Source organism: Agelaius tricolor, unplaced genomic scaffold (assembly GCF_023055355.1).
Source record: "Agelaius tricolor isolate 1412-34295 unplaced genomic scaffold, bAgeTri1.0.p SCAF_16, whole genome shotgun sequence".
Taxonomy (NCBI): domain Eukaryota; kingdom Metazoa; phylum Chordata; class Aves; order Passeriformes; family Icteridae; genus Agelaius; species Agelaius tricolor.
The window spans coordinates 17364495-17383654 of record NW_027269276.1 but is presented as its reverse complement, the minus strand read 5'-3'; the positions used below and the strand labels follow the sequence as shown (position 1 = coordinate 17383654).

Here is a 19160-nt window from a genome sequence, read left to right as displayed (position 1 = left end):
GGACTCTTGGGAATCGTTTTTATCCCGAATTTTCCCAGCATTCCCAGGGGAATCCAAGGCTGGAATCAAAGCAGGGACCCCCAAAATGCTCCATAAAATCCTCGTGATCCCACAAATCCTTGGGGATTTCTGGGAATGTCCCCAAGTGGGGGAAAGAAAGAGTTCTGGGAATTTTGGGGAAGGAAATCCCATAAATTTTTTTAGGGATTTTTTTCTCTTTTCCTGCTGGAGAGAGCAGAAGTTGGGATTTGGGAATTTTGGGCTGGGAATGGGGACAGTGGGAATGGGAATGGGGACACTTGGATTGGGGACATTGGGAGTGGGGACACTGGACTGGGGACATTGGGATGGGAATGGGGACATTGGGACTGGGGACAGTGGGATTGGGATGGGGACATTGGAAAGAGGGACACTGGGACTGGGGACAACCAGGACTGGTGACACTGGAATTGGGGACACTGGGACAGGAATGGGGACAGTGGAAATGGGGACACTGGAATTGGGGACACTGGGATGGAAATGGGGACACTGGGATGGGAATGGGGACAGTGGGATTGAATGGGGACATTGGGACTGGGGACATGGGATTGGGTACACTGGGATGGGAATGGAGACACTGGGAATGGTGACATTGGAATAGGGACAACTGGGATGGGATTAGGGACACTGGGACGGGAATGGGGACACTGAGACGAGAATGGGGACATCGGAATGGAATGGGGACCCTGGGACAGAATTGGTCACTCTCCCCACCCCATTCCCGGGATTCCCTCCCAGAGTGACCCCTTGGACACCGCGGGTTGTGGGATTTATCGGGATTTCCATCAGTCCTTGTGGGATTTATTGGGAATTCTGTTGGTCCTTGTGGGATTTATCAGGACTTCCATCGGTCCTTGTGGGATTGTTTGGGATTTCCGTTGGTCGTTCCGGGGTTCATGGGGAATTCCGGCGCCTGAGGCCGATGGCCAGCGCGGCTCCGGCCACGGCCACGCCGGCCACCGCACAGGCCAGCGCTGTCCCCAGGGCCAGCGGTGCCACCGCGCCTGCCAAGGGACACCGAGTGACACGGAGGGCAGCGGGGATTGTCACCGGGTGCCACCTGGTGTTACCGGTGTCACCCAGTGTCCCCAGTGTCATTGGTGTCACCTGGTGCACCCAGTATCACCCAGTGTCACCTCAGGGACTCACCCTGGTGGCCCTCAGGGCGCTGGTCATGCTGGGCACTCGAGAGCAGCACGGGACCGATGACAACGTCAGCTTCAGAGGTGGCACCTGGGGACAAGGGACAGTGAGGGACAGTGAGGAGGGATCACCCCCTCTCCACAGTCCCCATGTCCCCCTGTCCCCATGTCCCACTGTTCCCCTGTCCCCCTGTCCCTTATCCCAGTGTCCCCCTGTCCCCATGTCCCCCTGTCCCCATGCCCCCATGTCCCTGGTATCCCCAGTGTTCCCATGTCCCCACACTGTCCCCCTGCTGTCCCCACACTGTCCCCACACTGTCCCCACGCTGTCCCCACGCTGTCCCCTCACCGTCCCCGTCGTGTCTCCGGTAGCGGTGGCCGTTCCAGGGCTCCGCTGGCCTCCGGCCGCAGTTGCCCAGCTCGCAGCAGCTGCAGATGTCCCTTGTCCCCTCCACGGGCGCCCAGCTGCAGCAGGGAGGTGACACCGTCAGCCGATGCCACCATGGAGGTGACACCACGGAGGTGCCACCACGGAGGTGCCACCACGGAGGTGCCACCAGGGAGGTGACACTAGAGAGGTGACATTGCTCACGTGTTGCGCGCCTTGCTGAAGGAGCAGGCCTTGTTCAGCGCGTCCGGGCTCTGCTCGGCCGGTGTCACCTTCAGGTGACACGTGATGTAGATCTGCGCCAGAGGACACTGCTGGGGACACCGCGCGGCCACCGGGGTGGCGCTGGGGACAGCGGGGTGTCCCCGGGGTTCCCCAGGCCCTTACCAGGCTGCGGGGGTCGCCAGCGAAGCGGAAGGCGTCGATCTGGAAGCGCAGCACGTCCTGCCGCGGCCGGGGGGTGACAAAGGCCGAGCTGGTGGCATCGGAGCGCCCGTCCACCAGGCAGCTGTGGGGACAGTGGGGTCACACCCCGGGGACAGTGGGGTCACACTATGGGGACAGCGGGGTCACACCCCGGGGACAGCGGGGTCACACCATGGGGACAGCGGGGTCACACCCTGGGGACAGTGGGGTCACACCCCGGGGACATAGCCCCAGGGACAGTGGGGTCACAGTCATGGGGACAGCGGGGTCACAGCCATGGGGACAGCAGGGTCACACCCCTGGGACAGTGGGGTCACAGTCATGGGGACAGCGGGGTCACAGCCCTGGCTGGCACTGCAGCGTCCCCAAGTGTCCCCAGATCGGCTGGGGAAGTGACAAGTGCTCAGCACCTCCTAGAGCTGAAAATGTCCCCAAAATGTCCCCAGCTCTCTCATTGAAGTCACCACCCCTTGTGTGTCCCCCAGACCCCAAATTGTCCCCAAATGTCCCCAAACTCACCCATTGAAGGAGATGATGGAGCAGTGGGGAGGGACGAGGTGTCACTACCCCTGACTGTATCCCTGACCCCAAAGTGTCCCCAGATGTTCCCAACCCACCCGTTGAAGTCAGTGATGGTGCAGTGAGGTGTCACCACCCCCTGATCCTGTCTCTCACCCCAAATTGTCCCCAATCGTCCCCAAATTATCCCCAAACATCCCCAGATGTCCCCAGCTGTCCCCAGCACACTCAGTGAAGTCGATGATGGCGTAGTGGGACAAGGAGAGCTCACCACGCCCCTGGGTGGCCCCAAATGTCCCCAAACATCCCCGAATGTCCCCAAACCATCCCCAGATGTCCCCAGGTGTCCCTGGCGCACCCGTTGAAGTCGATGATGGCGTAGTGGGGCTCGGTGCCCGCGCCGGGGCCCAGCGTGGCCACGCAGGAGTCGATGAAGAGCCGCAGGGGGACGTGGCTGTGGGCGCCCACCTCGGCCTGGATGTTCAGCACGTCCCCCAGGCGGAACGCCGAGAGATCCCGCTCCGAGCTCCAGTCCTCTGGAAAACCCCACGGGATCAACCCCAAACTGAGCCCAAAATGAGAAAAGGGATGGGAAAGGGGGAATCCCAAGAGATCCCGCTCGGAGCTCCAATCCTATGGAGAACCCCATGGGAAAAGGGATGGGAAAGGGGGAATCCCAGGAAATCCTGCCCTGAGCTCCAGTCCCCTGGAAAACCCAATGGGATCAACCCCAAAGCGATCCCAAAGTGGGAAAGGGGTGGAAAAGGGGGAATCTTGAGAAATCCCACTTGGAGCTCCAGTCCTCTGGAAAACCCAATGGGAAAAGGGATGGGAAAGGGGGAACCCCGAGAAATCCTGCTCTGAGCTCCAGTCCTCTGGAAAACCCAACGGGATCAACCCCAAACCCCAAAAGGGGAAAAGGGGTGGGAAAGGGATGGAAAAGGGGGAAAAGGGGATGGACAAATGGGGAAATGGGATGGAGAAATGGGGAAGTGGGATGGAGAAATGGGGAAAAGGTCGGGAAAAGTGGGGATGGAAAAGGGAGAAAAGAGATGGAAAAGGGATGAGAAAGGAGGGGAAGTGTGGGAAGGCCCCGATCCCACACCGTTCATGAGGCGCAGGGAGAACAGGAGCTTCTCCTGGGAGTGCAGAGCGGAGTTGAAGGGAGACCAGGTGGGACGGATGGAGCCGCTGGAGACATTATCCCGCCTGGAAAAGGGAATTGGAAATGGGAATGGGATCGGGAATGGGAATGGGGCCATTGGGAATGGGGAGCTCCTGGAGGCGTTATCCCGCCTGGAAAAGGGAATGGGGTCAGGAATGGGATCAGGATGGGGACGCTGGGATGGAATGGGGACGCTGGAGATGCTACCCTGCCTGGAAAAGGGAATGGGATCGGGAATGGGGTCACTGGGATGGAACGGGGACACTGGGAATTGGGAAACTGGGAATAGGACACTGGGACAAGAATGGGGACATCGGGAAGGAAATTGGGAATGGGGACACTGGGAATGGGGAGCCATGGGTGACATTATCCCACCTGGAAAAGGGAATGGGATCAGGATGGGGACACTGGGATGGGAATGAAGCACTGGCAATGGGAATGGGGACGCTGGGAATGGGCATGCTGGGAACGGGGAAATTGGGATGGAAATGGGGAAATTGGGAATGGGGACACTGGGAATAGGGAGCCGCTGGTGACGTTATCCCACCTGGAAAAGGGAAATGGGATCGTGATATGGGAATGGGACAGTGGGAACAGGGACAGTGGGTGGGAATGGGGACCCCAGAATGGGAATGGGAATGCCAGGAATGCAGGATGGGATCTGGGAATCCCAGGAATGTGGGATGGGATGCTGGGGACACTGGGAACGGAGCTTGGACACCAGGATGGGAATGGGGACAATGGGAATGGGAATGGGGACGCTGGGACAGGAATGGGGACAGTGGGAACGGGGAGCCACTGGTGACGTTATCCCACCTGGAAAAGGGAACTGGAAATGGGAATGGGGACACTGGGAATGGGACACTGGAAATCTGGGATGAGATCCCTGGATGGGAATGGGATTCCTGGGAATGCCAGGATGGGATCCCAGGATGGGAATGGGATTCCCGGGAATGCTGGAGCACGGGAGGGGACTGGGACGGGCACCTGGGGTAGTGGCACTCGATGGGGATGACGGCCGGGTCGCTGCGCACGATGGCCGGGTTGCTGCCGGGGCTGGGATCGTAGCTCAGGAGCGTCCGGTAAATCAGGGAATCCGGAGTGACCTGGGAATGAACATCGGGAATTCCAGGGGGAAAGGGTTCCTCAATCCCGAGTGAGCAGGGAGTGGAAGGAATGAGGGAATCTGGGAATAAACACTGGGAATCCTGTGGGAAAAGCGTTCCTCAATCCAGAGTGAGTGGGAAGTGGAAGAAATCAGGGAATCTGGGGTGATCTGGGAATGAAAACGGGGAATTCCGTGGGAAAAGGGAACCCAGAAAATGCAGGAATTGAAAGAAATGAGGGAATCCAGAGTGATCTGGGAATAAAAACTGGGGATTTGGGGAAAAGGGGTTCCTCAATCCTGAGTGAGCGGGAATTGGAAGGAATGAGGAAATCTGGGGTGACCCGGGAATGAAAACCGGGAATTCCATGGGAAAAGGGAATCCAGAAAATGAGGGAATTGAAAGAAATGAGGGAATCTGGGAATAAAAACCAGGAATTCCATGGGTCTCCAATCAGGGGGGTCAGCAGGGTGAGTGGGAATTCCAAGGAATTGGGGAATTCGGGGTGATTTGAGAATAAAAGTGGGGAATTCTGTGGGAGAGGCCGCTCCTCATCCCAGCAGCACCACTGGGCTGACTGGGAATGCTGGGAGAATTCATGGAAATGGTAGAAAAGGGATGGAAAAGGGGGGAAATGGGGTGGTAGAAAAGGGATGGAAAAGGGGGGAAATGGGGTAGAAGAAAGGGAAAAGGGATGGAAAACCACCGTTTCCACGGAGCGGAATTAAACCTGAGGGAAAAGAGGCTTTTCCCAGAGGAATGGGAAAAGCTGCGGGAAAACCGCTCAAATTCCCAGGAAATCGCGGCTCCTCCTTCCCCTGGAATGATCCCGGATCCAGCCCCTGGATCTCCGTGAAACCGGGAACAGGCGCGGCCCCGGAGCCGCTCCCGGTGGGAATCCCGGAATGGGGACGGGACTCACCTGGATCTCCCCCGACACCTCCGGATCTCCTGGAGCCTCTCCCGGGTGGAATCCCAGGATCGGGGCGGGATCCCGGGATCGGGACAAGGACTCGGGAATCCGCACGATCCCGGGAGCCGCTCCCGGTGGGAATTCCGGGATCCCGACAGGACTCACCCGGATCTCTCCCGACACCGCGGGAGCCGCTCCAGGTGGGAATCCCGGGATACGAGCAGAATCCCGGGATGGGAACGGGACTCACCTGGATCTCCCCTAAATCTGGGATTTGCACGGACCCGGGAGCTACTCCCGGCGGGAATCCCGGGACGGGAACGGGACGGGAACGGGACTCACCTGGATCTCCCCGACACCCCGGGATCTCCTGGAGCCTCTCCCGGACGGGATCCCGGGATCGGGACAGGACTCACCTGGATCTCCCTCAAAACCTGGGATCCGCACAACCCCGGGAGCCGCTCCCGGTGGGAATCCCAGGATAGGAGCGGAATCCCGGAATGGGAACGGGACTCACCTGGATCTCCCTCAAAACCTGGGATCCGGACAACCCCGGGAGCCGCTCCCGGTGGGAATAATCCGGTTGGGAATGCCGGGATGAGAGGCGGGACTCACCTGGACGGTGCTGCCGCACTCGTGCAGGCCGGCGCTGAAGGTGACGGTTTTCTGGGATGGATCCAGGCGGGAATGTTTGCAGGCGGCGGGGCCCAGGCTGAGCTCGGCGGCGCTGACCAAGCGGCCGTTGCCGAACAGGTCCCGGTGCACGATCACCACCAGCTGCGCCTCCTGGCACTGCACTTCCACCGGCACCTGCGCCCGGGAGCCCCACCGGGAATGGGAATGGGAACCGGAATGGGAATGGGGCTGCTCGTCCGCCCAGCCCCAGGCATTGGGATTGGGATTGGGATTGGGATTGGGATCGCTCCATGCCGGCTGCCAGGGCGGAGGCGCCGAGGCCGCGGGGGCCGCGCAGAGCAGCGCCAGGAGGAGGCGGATTTGGGAGCGCATCCCGGAAAATGCCCGCGATTCCCTGCGCGGAGCCCCAGCCCGGGTTTATATCCCGCTGGGAACGAGCCCAGCTCCCCCCCTTTGGAATTCCAAGGGCGCCCCTGAGCGCGCCCCCGTCATTTCCGAGGGGCGAGGGGTCGGGATGAGCGTTCCCGGAGGATTTTTGGGAATTGTTTATCCCGGCAGGAGCCGCGGAGCCGCGGGCACAGGGAATTGTTTGGGCTCCGCGCTGATAAGGAGCGAGCAGAGGCTCCGCTTTTCCCGGGATCCCGAATTCCAGGGATAACCCCAGAACTCCCGGAGCGCTGCTCTCCCCTCGGATGAGGAATTTGGGGATGGGGGGGGGGGGGAGTGTTATCCCAAAAAACGAAGGAATTTTGGCTCCGACCTCGCTCCCGGGGCTGGAATTTTGGGGTGTCCGGTGATCCAGACCCCTCTGGATGCACAAATCCCGAGGTTTTTTGGGATACAGCCTGGTTTATCCCCCTTTTCCCAAAAATCCTCACCCAAGGCTCCGGGATCCCAAATTCCAGGGAAAATCCCTCGTTCTATCCCCCCCCCAAATTATGGGATTTGAGTTTGGATCATGGGGAATCACCAAGACCCAAAAATTCCTTCATTTTCCTCCCTCCCGACTCTTCCCATTCCATTGCATCCAAGGAAAAGGGAAAAACAGGGAAAACTCCCTGGAATAAATCCCATGGATTTTCCAGGCTCATTCCAAATTTTCCTCTTTTTTTTTTTTTGGTGGGGTTATTTCATGCCCTTTGTTATTCCAATCCCGGATTTTAATGGATTTTTTAATGGAATTCCTTTTTTTTTTTTTTTTTTCCTTAACGGAATTTTTAATGGAATTTCTTTTAATGGAATTTTTAATGGAACTTTTAAATGGATTTTTTTAAATGGCATTTTAATGGAATTTCTGTCCCTCCACACCCCCACCTCCCCTTTCCCAGTTTTCCATCAGCTCCATTTCCCCCAAATCCCAAAATCCCTCTCCCCCTTTTTCCTGGAAAAAATCTCAGATTTGGGATTTTTTTTTTTTTCCAAAATCGGCCCCAAAGAGAAATTCCTGGCATTGATCCCAAAAGAATTCCAGGGGTTTTGGAGCTGGAACCGGCTCAGCATTCCCAAGAAATTTTCTGGATCAGCATCAACCCCTCAGCTGCTTCCAGGGGTTTTCTGCTCATCCCAAAATCCCCCAGTCCTGGGGATTTTTAGGAGTTTTTTTTTTTATCCCTGTGTTTAAAATACTGCGGAAATTCCCGGAATTCCAGAGGCTGAGCTCCTGCGTCAGGGAGATATCGGGAATTCTGGGGCTGAGGGGGGAAAATCCTTGGATTCAAGGCTTCTCCTCACCCCAGGAAACTCCGGGATCCCTTTGGGATTTGGGGAAAAATCCCTCGGGATGGAGCCAGAGGGAAAAAAATCCGGGAATGGGGGTGGGTTCCATAGGGAAAAGGGGATTTCTGATTTCCTGGGAAAAAATGTGAGAAGGAATTTTTGGGAATTCTCAAGAACCAAATCCGGGTTTTTTACCCCATCCCATTTTCCCTAAAAACTGAGTTTTAATCCCAGGAATTCTTGGGAATTCCAAGGGTTTTCCCTCATCCCAGATTTCTTTGGGGTTTTCCCAGATTTTCCTGAGGTTTTCCCTCATTCCCAGCTCCAGGGTTGGGATTTGGGCTCTTCCCGAGTTTTTAGGATCAAAATCTCTCTGGATCCCAGGAAAACTGAGGGAAGATCCAAAAAAAACCCAACCAAAAACCCCCAAGGAATGATCCCAAAAAAACCCCTGGATTGGGAAGGAATCCATGAGGATTTGGGGCCAGGAATTCTTTCCCAAATCCAAGGATTTGGATCACCCCAAATCCCAAATCTCCCTCAGAATTTCATCCCAAGGAATTCCAGCTGAGGTTGTCCCAGAATTCCCAGTTTTCCATGGCCAAGAATCCCAAATCCAAGGGGAGCAAATCCCGGCTCTTTCCTTTCCCAAAAATCCCCAAATCCATGAAAAACCCCAAAATTCCCTCCAGAATTCCCAAACTATTCCTTTCACAGCCCCACAGAATCCCGGGATTTGGGGATGGCAGTGGGAAAACCCAAAAATCCCATAAAAAAAGAGGGGAAAAAAGCAGGAAAAGGGAATTTCAGAGCCGCTTTTGGGATTGGGGGAGGGAATTCTGAGTGCAGGAATTCCAAGGATTGTTTATCCTGGTGGGATCCAAGAATTCCAAACAATCCTTGGAGCAGGGATCGGAATTCCGGGGTTTGGAATTCCTGGGGGTGAAATTCCTGCCTCTCTCTCATCCCAAACTGGGATTTTATCCCAAAAAACGACCCCAGATTTGTTCCCGTTCCCAGATTTTCCAGAATGTAAAAAATCCATGGAAAAATGGGGATTTGGGAAAAGCTTTTCCTCTTTTCCCAGAGGTTTTTCCTGGGAAAAATCCCTGCTGGGGAAGGAGGGGATCTGATTCTAGAGGAATTCCTGATATTTTTGGGATCAGGGAGCTCCAAAGGTAGAAAAAATCAGGAAAAATCCCGTCCCAGATCCCAAATTCCCTCCTGGAAAAAGGCTGATGCCAAATCCCAATGGGAATTCCAAGCTCTTCCCCCTTTTCCAAGGGCCAAAAATCCGGGAAAATTTGGAGTTTTGGGATTTGGAATCCCAGAACTGGGATTTGGGATTCCAGGATTTTTCTGGGAAAAACTCAGGGATTTTGGGGATTTGGGATCTCAAAATTCCCATTTTTCCCAGTCACAAAGTGGGATTTGGGATCCTGGCATTCCCAATCCCAAAGTGGGATTTGGGATCCCAGAATTCCCATTTTTCCCAATCCCAAACTGGGATTCGGGATCCCAGAATTCCCATTTTTCCCAATCCCAGATTTCCCTCTCCAGCCCCTCCAAATCCTTGGGAATTCCTTCGGGGTGGATTTCCTGGAATCTCCTGGGATTTCCTGGGAGTTTTTGGGTGTCCCTTTGGGATATTTGGGAATATTTGGGAATTCCCCCCGGAGCGAGGATTTCCCGCTCTGGACTGGGGTTTCCATGGGAATTTCCAGCTGGGAACAGGAGGATCCCATGGGATTTCCAGGAATTTTTGGGGTTGGGAATGTGACCCCATATGGGGCAAATCCCAGGGAATTCCAGGATCCCGATCCCGACCCTTATGGGGTTTGGGGTCACCGGGGTCAGGGGGACACTCGAGGGTTTGGGGTCCCTGGGGACAGAGTTTGGGGTGAGCTGGGGCTGGTGACACTCGGGGGACGCCACAAAAGCGTTTGGGGTGCCCTGGGGGGTGACATTTGAGGGTTTGGGGTGCCCTGGGGTGGTGGCACTCGAGAGACACCAGGGCAGGATTTGGGGTCACTGGGGTCAGGGTGACACTTGAGGATTTGGGGTCATTTGGGTTGGGGACATTGAGGGGCACCGTGGAAGGGTTTGGGGTCACTCGAGGTGGTGGCACTGGAGGATTTGGGGTGACCTGGGGACAGTTTGGGGTCACCTGTGGTTGGTGGCGCTTTAGGGACACCAGGGCAGGATTTGGGGTCACCGAGGATCAGGGTGACACCCAGGGATTTGGGGTCACTTGGGTTGGGACAACACAGAAGGGTTTGGGGTCACCTGGGGACAGAGTTTGGGGTCACCTGGGCTTGGTGACATTCCAGGGACACCCGGACGGGCTTTGGGGTCAGCCGGGCTGAGGGCTGATAAAACCTTCTGGGGTTTTTCGCTGCCACCGCGGGTGACAAATCCGAGCGGTGCCACCGCGGGGACAATGCCCCGGAGCTCCGGGACCCTCCCGCGGTCCCGGCCCCGCTCTGGCGACACTGGCGACACTCGGCGAGGTGGCGTTGTCGCCAGCGCGGGCTTGGGGACAGGAAAGAGGAGCGGCGGCGCTTCCTGGTGGCTCCGTCATGTGACGGCGCCGGGGCGGATCCGATCCCAAATCCCGGCCCGGTGAGCGCATCCCGTTCCGGGAACGCGGGGATTTGGGATCGGGGCGCCCCAGCCATAAAAGGGGGTGGCATTTTGTCCCCAAAATCCCCGCCCCGGCCTTGTGGCGGTGCCACCGCCTCCGTGTCGCGGGGTGGGAAGGGAAGGGTGGGGCGGGATTGGGGCCGGGATTGAGCCGGGAATGGGGCCGGGATTGGGGCGGGAATGGGGCCGGGAATGGGGCCGGGAATGTCCCTCCCGGCCCGGCCCCACGCGCGGGACAATGGGGACGGAGCGGGCCCGGAGCGGCGGGGGCGGGGCTCGGCCACCGGAACGGCCCCCACGGCACCGGCAGCGCCTGCCCGGGGCCGGGATCCACATCCCGCTCCCTGAATCCCGGTCCCACATCCCCATCCCGGTCCCTGAATCCCCATCCCGGTCCCACATCCCGGTCCCACATCCCGATCCCGCTCCCTGAATCCCGGTCCCTGAATCCCCATCCCGATCCCACATCCCCACCTCGATCCCATATCCCACATCCCCCATCCCGATCCCACATCACAATCCCGGTCCCACATCCCGATCCCGGTCCCATATCCCACATCCCCATCGCGGTCCCATATCCCACATCCCCATCCCGGTCCCATATCCCACATCCCAATCTCTATCCCAGAATCCCCATCCCGATCCCAAAACCCCCATTCCAGAATCCCTATCCCAATCCCGCATCCCCCCGGTCCCCGCACGCCCGGATTCCCCCGGCACCGCCCCACAGCTCCCGGTCTCCCTTCCGTCCCTCCCTCCGTCCGTCCCTCCCTCCGTCCGTCCGTCCGTCCGTCCCTCCCGCCCTCTCCCCGCCCTCTTCCCGCTCCTCCTCCCGCCGCTCCCGGCCCCGCCGCGACCCTGCAGGTACCGGGGGCGACACGGGGACAAACCAGAGCCCCGGGGGGACACGGGGACAATCCGGGGGACACGGGGACCAACTGGAGCCCCCCGAGGCACCAGCGGGCGGTTCCTGCCCGGGGAGAGGGCGCGGGTGCGTTTTTAGGGCGGGGTGGGAAGGGGGTCCCGGCTTTTTCTGGCCCCCCCAAATATTTACTGGGGGGACGGGGGGGGTTTGTCCGCGCTGCCGAGCTGGGGGTGAGGAGTGGCGAGGGACAGGGCTGGGGACACATCTGGGGACACCTTTGGGGACAGGGCTGGGGACACCTTTGGGGAAACCTTTGGGGACAGGGCTGGTGCTGGGGACAGAGTTGCTGGGGTGTTTTGGGGTCACTGCCAGGGAGGTTTTGGAGTCGCTGCCGGGGAGGTTTGGGGGTCGTTGCCGGAGAGGCTTTGGAGTCACTGACAAGGGGGTTTTGGGGTCATTGCCAAGAGGGTTTTAGGGTCACTACCGGGGAGGTTTTGGGGTCACTGCCGGGGAGGTTTTGGGGTCACTGCCAAGAAGGTTTTGGGGTCGTTGCCAGGGTGTTCCCGCTTTCCCTCTGTCCAAGCAGGAAGGAGTGGTGGCCGCGGCGGCACCAAAACCGTTTTGCTTTCGTTTCCACTGGCGCTTGGGAAATCCCAAATTCCAGGAAGGCCGAGAGCTCCGGGAGGGTGGGGAGGAACCTGCGAGGGGCGGGACAGCAGAACCCCGAGCGGGATTTACGGGGCCGAGCCCCAACTTCCTCCATCCCACGGGAGAATCCCGCATCTCCCTCCGCAGATGGAGACGGAACCGGAGCCAGAAGCGGAACCGGAGCCTCACCCAGAGCCGGGCCCCGCCGCGCCGGCCTCCCCTCCGTGCCAGGCGGCGGAGGGCGAGAACGAGGATGAGGAGGAAGAGGAAGATTTCCAGTTCCTTGGGTGCGACGGCTGCGGGCAGGACTCGGCGCAGCCGCGGCTGCTGCGCTGCCTGCACACGCTGTGCCCGGGCTGCCTGAGCGACACCAAGCAGTGCCCGCGCTGCCAGGCGGCCACGGGCGCTCCGGCCGTGGACAATCTGCTCTTCTGCAACCTGCGGAGCCGCCTGCAGCTCTGGCGGCAGATCCGCAGCTCGGGCGGGCCCGGCTGCAGCCGCTGCCGCGCCGAGGCGGCGCTGGTGTGGTGCTCGGACTGCGAGGAGTTCTTCTGCGGGCGGTGCCTGGAGGAGCACCAGTGGTGGCACAAGAAGAAGGCGCACAGGGTGCGCAGGGTGGAGGAGCTGCGGGCGGGCTCGGCGCGGCAGTTCCTGGAGGACACGCGCGGCTCCTGCAGCCTCTTCTGCTCCAGCGCCAGCCACCCCGAGGAGAGCCGCGTGTGCAGGTGGGAGCGCCCCCGAGCCTCGGCCCGGCCACTCCTGGGGGCGTGGGGCCAAATCGTGTCCCCGCCCCAAATCTTGTCCTATCTCCAAATCGTGTCCCGGCCCCAAATCTTGTCCTGGCCCCAAACCTCGTCCTGTCCTCAAACCTCACACTGTCCTCACACCTTGGCCTGTCCCCAAGCATTGCCATGGCCCCAAATCTCATCCCATCCCCAAATCTCATCCCATCCCCAAATCATATCCTGTCCCCAAAACTCATCCTGTCCCCAAATCTCATCCTGTACCCAAATTTCATCCTGTACCCAAATCTCACTGCACTCCCAAATGTCCCCCATCCCCAAATCTTATGCTGTCCCCAAATCTTGTCCCCTGCCTTTTCCCAAAACTCATTCTGCCCCCCAAATTCATTCTGGCCCCAAATCTCATCCTATCCCTAAATCTTGTCCTGTCCCCAAACCTCACACTGTCCCCGCACCTCAGCCTGTCCCCAAGCATTGCCATGGCCCCAAATCTTGTCCCGTCCCCAAATCTCAGCCCATCCCCAAAATTCATCCTGTCCTCAAACCTCATCCTGCCCCCAAAACTCATCCTCTCCCCAAATTTATGCTGTCCCCAAATCTCATCCCATCCCCAAACCTTGTCCTGTCCTCAAACCTCACACTGTCCTCACACCTCGTCCTGTCCCCAAGCATTGCCATGGCCCCAAATCTCATCCCATCCCCAAATCTCATCCTGTGCCCAAATCTCACTGCATTCCCAAATCTCCCCCATCCCCAAATCTCATGATGTCCCCAAACCTCATCCCCTGCCCAAAGCGTCGTCCTTTCCCCAAAACTCATTCTGCCCCCCAAATTCATTCTGGCCCCAAATCTCATCCCGTCCATGAATTTCATGCTGTCCCCAAATCTCATCCTGTCCCCAAATCCTGCCCTGCTCCGGGAGGTTTGGGGGTGATGCTCCAGCCTGGAATGTACTGGAGCGGGATGGGCCCAAATGTATCCTGTCCCAAAATCTCACACTGCTCCCAAATCTCATCCTGTACCCAAATCCCCTGTCCCCCAAGCTCTGCCATTGGGGTTTTATCCCCCGTGTCTGGGGACTGGTGGCAGTGACCCCACAGAGACCCCAGCCGTGCCAGGGGAGGTCCAGGGGGATTTGGGGAAAGGCTCCAGAGGGGGCTGGACACGGTCTGGGCTGCCCTGGAATGGGCACTGACCATCCCTGACCATCCCTGACCACCACTGACCATCACTGACCATCACCGACCACCACTGACCATCCCTGACGACCACTGACCATCACTGACCATCCCTGACCATCACTGACCATCACTGACCATCACTGACCATGACTGACCATGACTGACCACCACTGACCATCACTGACCACCACTGACCACCACTGACCATCCCTGACCATCCCTGACCATCCCTGACCATCACTGACCATCACTGGCCATCACTGACCATCACTGACCATCACTGACCATCACTGACCATGGCTGAGCATCACTGGCCATCACTGACCATCACCGACCATCACTGACCATCACTGGCCATCGCTGACCATGGCTGACCCTGTCCATCCCTGACCAGTGTCCATCCCTGACCCCTGACCATCCCTGCCCTCTGACCATCACTGACCATGGCTGAGCACTGACCATGGCTGACTGGTTTCCATCCCTGACCACTGCCCATCCCTGACCCCTGACTGCTGACCATCATTGTCCACCCCTGACCCCTGTCCATCCCTGACCCCTGACCATCCCTGACCCCTGTCCATCGCTGACCCCTGTCCCTCCCTGACCCCTGTCCCTTCCTGACCCCTGTCCACCCCTGACCCCCATCCCTGGCTGTCCATCCCTGACCCGTGTCCATGTCCCCCATCCCGGGAGCCAATCCCGGTATCCCGCAGCAGCTCCGGGCTGTACCCCCGCCCCCCCCGCGTGTCCCTGCTGCCACCCTCCCTGACGCCACCCGTGTGTCGCCCTGCCAGCATCTACTGCCCTCGCTGCGAGCGGGCTCTGTGCTGTCCGTGCGCGCTGCTGGACACTCGCCACGCTCCCTTCCGCGACCTCCGCGCCGAGAGCCGCCGGCGCCAGGAGGAGCTGCGCTCTCTGCGCCGGGACCTGCGGCGGCTCCGCCGCTCCTTCGAGGCGGCGCTGGGGCGGCTGCGGGGCGAGGCGGCGCGGCGGGAGGAGCAGCGGGAGCGGCTGCGGGAGCGCGTCCGCACCAGCGCCGAGCGGCTGCAGGAGCTGGTGCGGAGCGAGGCCGAGGAGCTGCGGGCGCTGCTGGAGGCGCGGCCGGAGCGCGGGCGGAGCGCGCTGGCGGAGGAGCTGCGCGGAGCCGAGGGCGTGCTGCTGCGGCTGGAGGCGGCCGAGAGGCTGGTGGAGAGGCTGGGGCGCTACGGCGGCGAGCAGGAGCTGATGGACATGCAGCCCTTCGTCAAGGCAGCGCTGCTGGAGCTGCGGCGGCTGCGGCCGCCCGAGCCCCCCGAGCTCCGAGAGCCGCCCGACTTCGCCGAGTGCCGGGCGCGGCTGCGGGCGCTGGTGGAGCGCGTCACGGGCCGGCCGGGTGAGCGCTGCGCCGGGCAGGGCCGGGCCGGGCCGGGCCGGGCCGGGCCGGGCCGGGCTGGGCTGGGGAGGGAGCTCTGGGCTGGGCCGGCTGCAAAGCGCCCTCCGTGAGCAGGGACAGCGCTGGATCCTCCTCCTTCTCCTCCTCCTTCTCCTTCTCCTTCTCCTTCTCCTTCTCCTTCTCCTTCTCCTTCTCCTTCTCCTTCTCCTTCTCCTTCTCCTTCTCCTTCTCCTTCTCCTTCTCCTTCTCTTTCTCCTTCTCCTCCTCCTCCTCCTCCTTCTTCCCCTTCTTCTCCTTCATCTCCTTCTTCTCTTTCTTCTCCTTCCTTCTCCTCCTCCTCCTCCTTATTTTTCTTCATTTTTTCTTTTTCTTCTCCTTCTTCCCCTCCTCCTCCTCCTCTCCCCCATTTCCTGCTCCAGCTCCTCATCCCCCAGAGCTGGGATGTGCTCTGTTGTTTTTGTGGAGCCCTGTGGGTGTCCCCCGATCCCGGTGGCTCTGGGGATGCTCATTCCCGGCTCCCCAGAGCCTCCCAAGCCCCTGAGGCCACCCCAATCCGGAGGGAAGGGGTTTGGAGCTGCCAGGCGGGATTTTCCTGGCTCTGGAGGCTCCAGCTCGGGGTCTCATCCCGGTTTTCTCTGTCCCCAGATGTCCCCGAGGTCGAGGTGGCCCTGGAGAACAACCTGGTGAGACATGGGGGTGCTCCTGCCCCATCCCAAACCCGCACCTCTCCTTTCCCTCTCCATCCCAGTATTCCAGGGTTTCCTCACCCACGAATTCCCACATCCCACCAGGCACTGCTTCATCCCTGGGGAATTCCATGACCATGGCACCGACCACGGGAGCAGCCCCCAGGCCCATCCCAAACCCTCCGTGCCTCAGTTTCCCCGTTCCCGAGGGTGTTCCCGCCCCTCCACTGGGACCCAGGTCCATTCTAACTCCCCGCTTTTCCTGCAGGAAGAGGATCCAACCCATCCCAAACCCCGCAGCGTCTCCCCCAGCCTGGAGGAGATCCAAGTGGAGGAGGTGAGGTCCCTCCATCCCATCCAGGTGAGATCCCCTGGCTTCCCAATCCCAACCCCAATCCCAATCCCACCCCAATCCCAACCCCAACCCCAATCCCAACCCCAACCCTACCCCAATCCTGATCCCAACACCACCCCAATCCCAACCCCAATCCCACCCTGATCCCAACCCCAATCCCAACCCCAACCCCACCTCAATCCTGATCCCAATCCCACCCCAATGCCAACCTCAATCCCACCCCAATCCCAATCCCGCTTTTCCAGCCTCTCCCGCTCCCCTGCTGGAAGAAGCGGACGCTGCCCAGCATGGAGAGGGGCAGCCAGGTGTCTCCCAAAATCCTGAAGCTGGAATGTGACCACGAGCCGGGCCCCAGCCATCCCAAATCCCAGTGGGAATTCCAGACGGAGCCCGGCCCCTCCACGTCGCGGCACAACTGCGTCCGTGCCAGTGACGCAGGTGGGAATGTCACCATCCCTGCTATCCCGCTTTTCCTCATCCCATGGGATCATTCCCGGCCTTTCTGTGCCCCCATTCCATGGGAATCTTGGCCAAGGGTGGGAAGGATCCTGATCTGTGGGGTGAGGGATCCATGGGGTGAGGAATCTGTGGAATTCAGCATCCATGGAGTGAAGGATCCATGAGGTGAAGGATCCATGGGGTGAGGGATCCATGGGGTGAAGGATCCAAGGGGTGAGGGGTCCATGGGATGAAGGATCCATGGAATGAGTGATCCATGGGATGAGGGATCCATGGGATGAGGGATCCATGGAATTCAGGATCCATGGGGTGAAGGATCCGTGGAATGAAGGATCCATGGGATGAGGGATCCATGGGATGAGGGATCTGTAGGATGAAGCATCCATGGGATGAGGGATCTGTGGAATTCAGTATCCATGGAGTGAAGGATCCATGGGGTGGGGGATCCATGGAATTCAGGATCCACGTAGTCACCACCATTCCAGGGGTTGTCCCCACGCTCTGGTTGGTTCCTGGTGCAAAGCTCGGGAACGTTGATCCCGTGGGATCTGGAATTTTGGGGTTTCCCTTGCAGAGGGCGGCAGCATCATCATCTGCAGCTCGGACGACAGCGACGAGGACACCGTGGTGGTGACGGTGACACCGGAGCCGCCTCCGTGCTGACATCCCACGGGATCCTCCAGCCTCATCCCGCAATTCCCGGCCTCCCATTCCCAGATTTCTGCTTGGGCTTTCCTCTTCTTGGCTAATCCCAAATTTATTCCTGGACTGAGCTCTGGTGTGCTGGAGTGGCCCCAAATCCCACCTGGATCTGCTGGGATCTCCCCTTCAATGCTTTGAGGTTTCCTGGGAATGTTGTTTTCCTCTTAAATCCTGTCTGAGTTGATCCCAAAATAAAATTTGGGATGGAAGTTGGGATCCATGCCAGCGGATCCCGTTCCTGAGTCCCCCCAAAGGTGGGGAGATGATCCCAGGGGTGGGATCCCCTCTGGGATCCCCCATCAGCACTTGGAGCAGGGAATTCCTTGGGATTGGGATTGGGATTGGGATTGGGATTGGGATTGGGATTGGGATTGGGATTAGGATTGGGATTGGTTTTGGGGTCGGTTTCCTGGTGTAACGAGGGCTTAAAATCCCAGTTTTTTTATGTCTCAATAAAGCTGCTCTGGGATAAAATTCCAGCTGCTTCCTCTTCTTTCCACTCTGCTTTTCCCAACCCATCCCGAGCAGAGGGAAAACCTGGGAATTCTGGGGTGCAATCTGTCCCAGCTCCCTGCTCTGGGCACCGATCCTGGCATTTTAGGGACAGGAGAAATACCTGAGGGCAAGGGGAGATCCCAGGGATAAAATTCCCACATTCCATGAGTGGAGGAGCCCGTTCCAGCCACGTTCCCACAAAAATCTGGCACTGCCAGGAAAAAGGGAAATGGAATTTCCGTTTCCCAGGAAAACGGTGGAGGATTGTCCTGAGGGAAAACAGGGAATGAATTCAGGGCTCTGCTTTTATCCCAGATCCCATTTTTTATTTGGGACATCCCAGCTCCAGGAATGTTTTCCATGGATTACATTCCTGGGATTTGTGCATTCCTGCCTCAATCCCAGCTGGATTTGGGATTCCCATTTTTGGGGCTCACAAAATTCCCATGATTTGAGTGTTCCTGCCTCAATTCTGGCTGGATTCAGGATTCCCAGATTCCAACTTTGGGGTTCCCCACTGCAGGAATGTTTTCCGTGGATTAAATTCCCGGGATTTGCGCGTTCCTGCCTCAATCCTGGCTGGATTTGAGATTCCCAGATCCCATTTTTGAGGCTCACAAAATTCCTGGGATTTGAACATTCCTGCCTCAATCCCAGCTGGATTTGGAAATCCCAGATCCCAATTTTGGGGTTCCCCACCCCAGGAATGTTTTCCGTGGATTAAATTCCCACTCCTCGCTCCCAGGGCTGTTCCCACCCAGCCCCAAGCCACCAGCCGGGATTGGGTTCCCTTTTCCAGGATCCTGGGGACACGGGGACATTGGCCTGTGGGTGGCACCCAGCCCTGTCCCCATCCCAGCCCTTGGGATTTCCGGTTGGAGCCGGGAATTACGGAATTCCTCGGCCTCAAGGGTGTCCCCAGAAGTGACATTGTCCGGGGAATGTGGGGACACAGAGCCAC

General features: G+C 58.9%; 2 protein-coding genes across 9 annotated transcripts; one reads left to right on the top strand and one right to left on the bottom strand.

Annotated features, from left to right (window-relative positions):
• Window position 1: 1 nt before the first annotated feature.
• On the bottom strand, window positions 2-10673 carry LOC139597006 (zona pellucida sperm-binding protein 3-like). Of its 3 annotated transcripts, none has more exons than XR_011681494.1 (10): window positions 6314-10673; window positions 4667-4785; window positions 3620-3723; window positions 2873-3050; window positions 1957-2077; window positions 1774-1865; window positions 1531-1646; window positions 1189-1272; window positions 528-1043; window positions 2-412 (listed from the first exon to the last, which is right to left on the bottom strand). XR_011681494.1 is itself a non-coding variant. In XM_071441890.1 (10 exons), the coding sequence occupies exons 2-10, from the start codon at window positions 6704-6706 to the stop codon at window positions 934-936; spliced, it is 1317 nt and encodes a 438-aa protein (XP_071297991.1). In that variant the 5' UTR covers window positions 6707-10196; window positions 10337-10673; the 3' UTR covers window positions 2-933. The 3 variants fall into 3 exon arrangements, 1 of the variants encoding a protein (XP_071297991.1); XR_011681493.1 differs by having other exon boundaries at window positions 2-493; window positions 582-1043; XM_071441890.1 differs by having other exon boundaries at window positions 2-1043; window positions 6314-10196; window positions 10337-10673.
• On the top strand, window positions 10581-18181 carry PML (PML nuclear body scaffold). Of its 6 annotated transcripts, none has more exons than XM_071441884.1 (7): window positions 10581-10672; window positions 12354-12931; window positions 14925-15502; window positions 16148-16185; window positions 16457-16549; window positions 16789-16981; window positions 17577-18181. In XM_071441884.1, the coding sequence occupies exons 2-7, from the start codon at window positions 12354-12356 to the stop codon at window positions 17663-17665; spliced, it is 1569 nt and encodes a 522-aa protein (XP_071297985.1). In that variant the 5' UTR covers window positions 10581-10672; the 3' UTR covers window positions 17666-18181. The 6 variants fall into 6 exon arrangements, 5 of the variants coding, with proteins under 5 accessions (XP_071297985.1, XP_071297987.1, XP_071297988.1 ...); XM_071441883.1 differs by lacking the exon at window positions 10581-10672 and adding an exon at window positions 10856-11557; XM_071441885.1 differs by lacking the exon at window positions 10581-10672 and adding an exon at window positions 11560-11684.
• The last annotated feature ends 979 nt before the right edge of the window (window positions 18182-19160 follow it).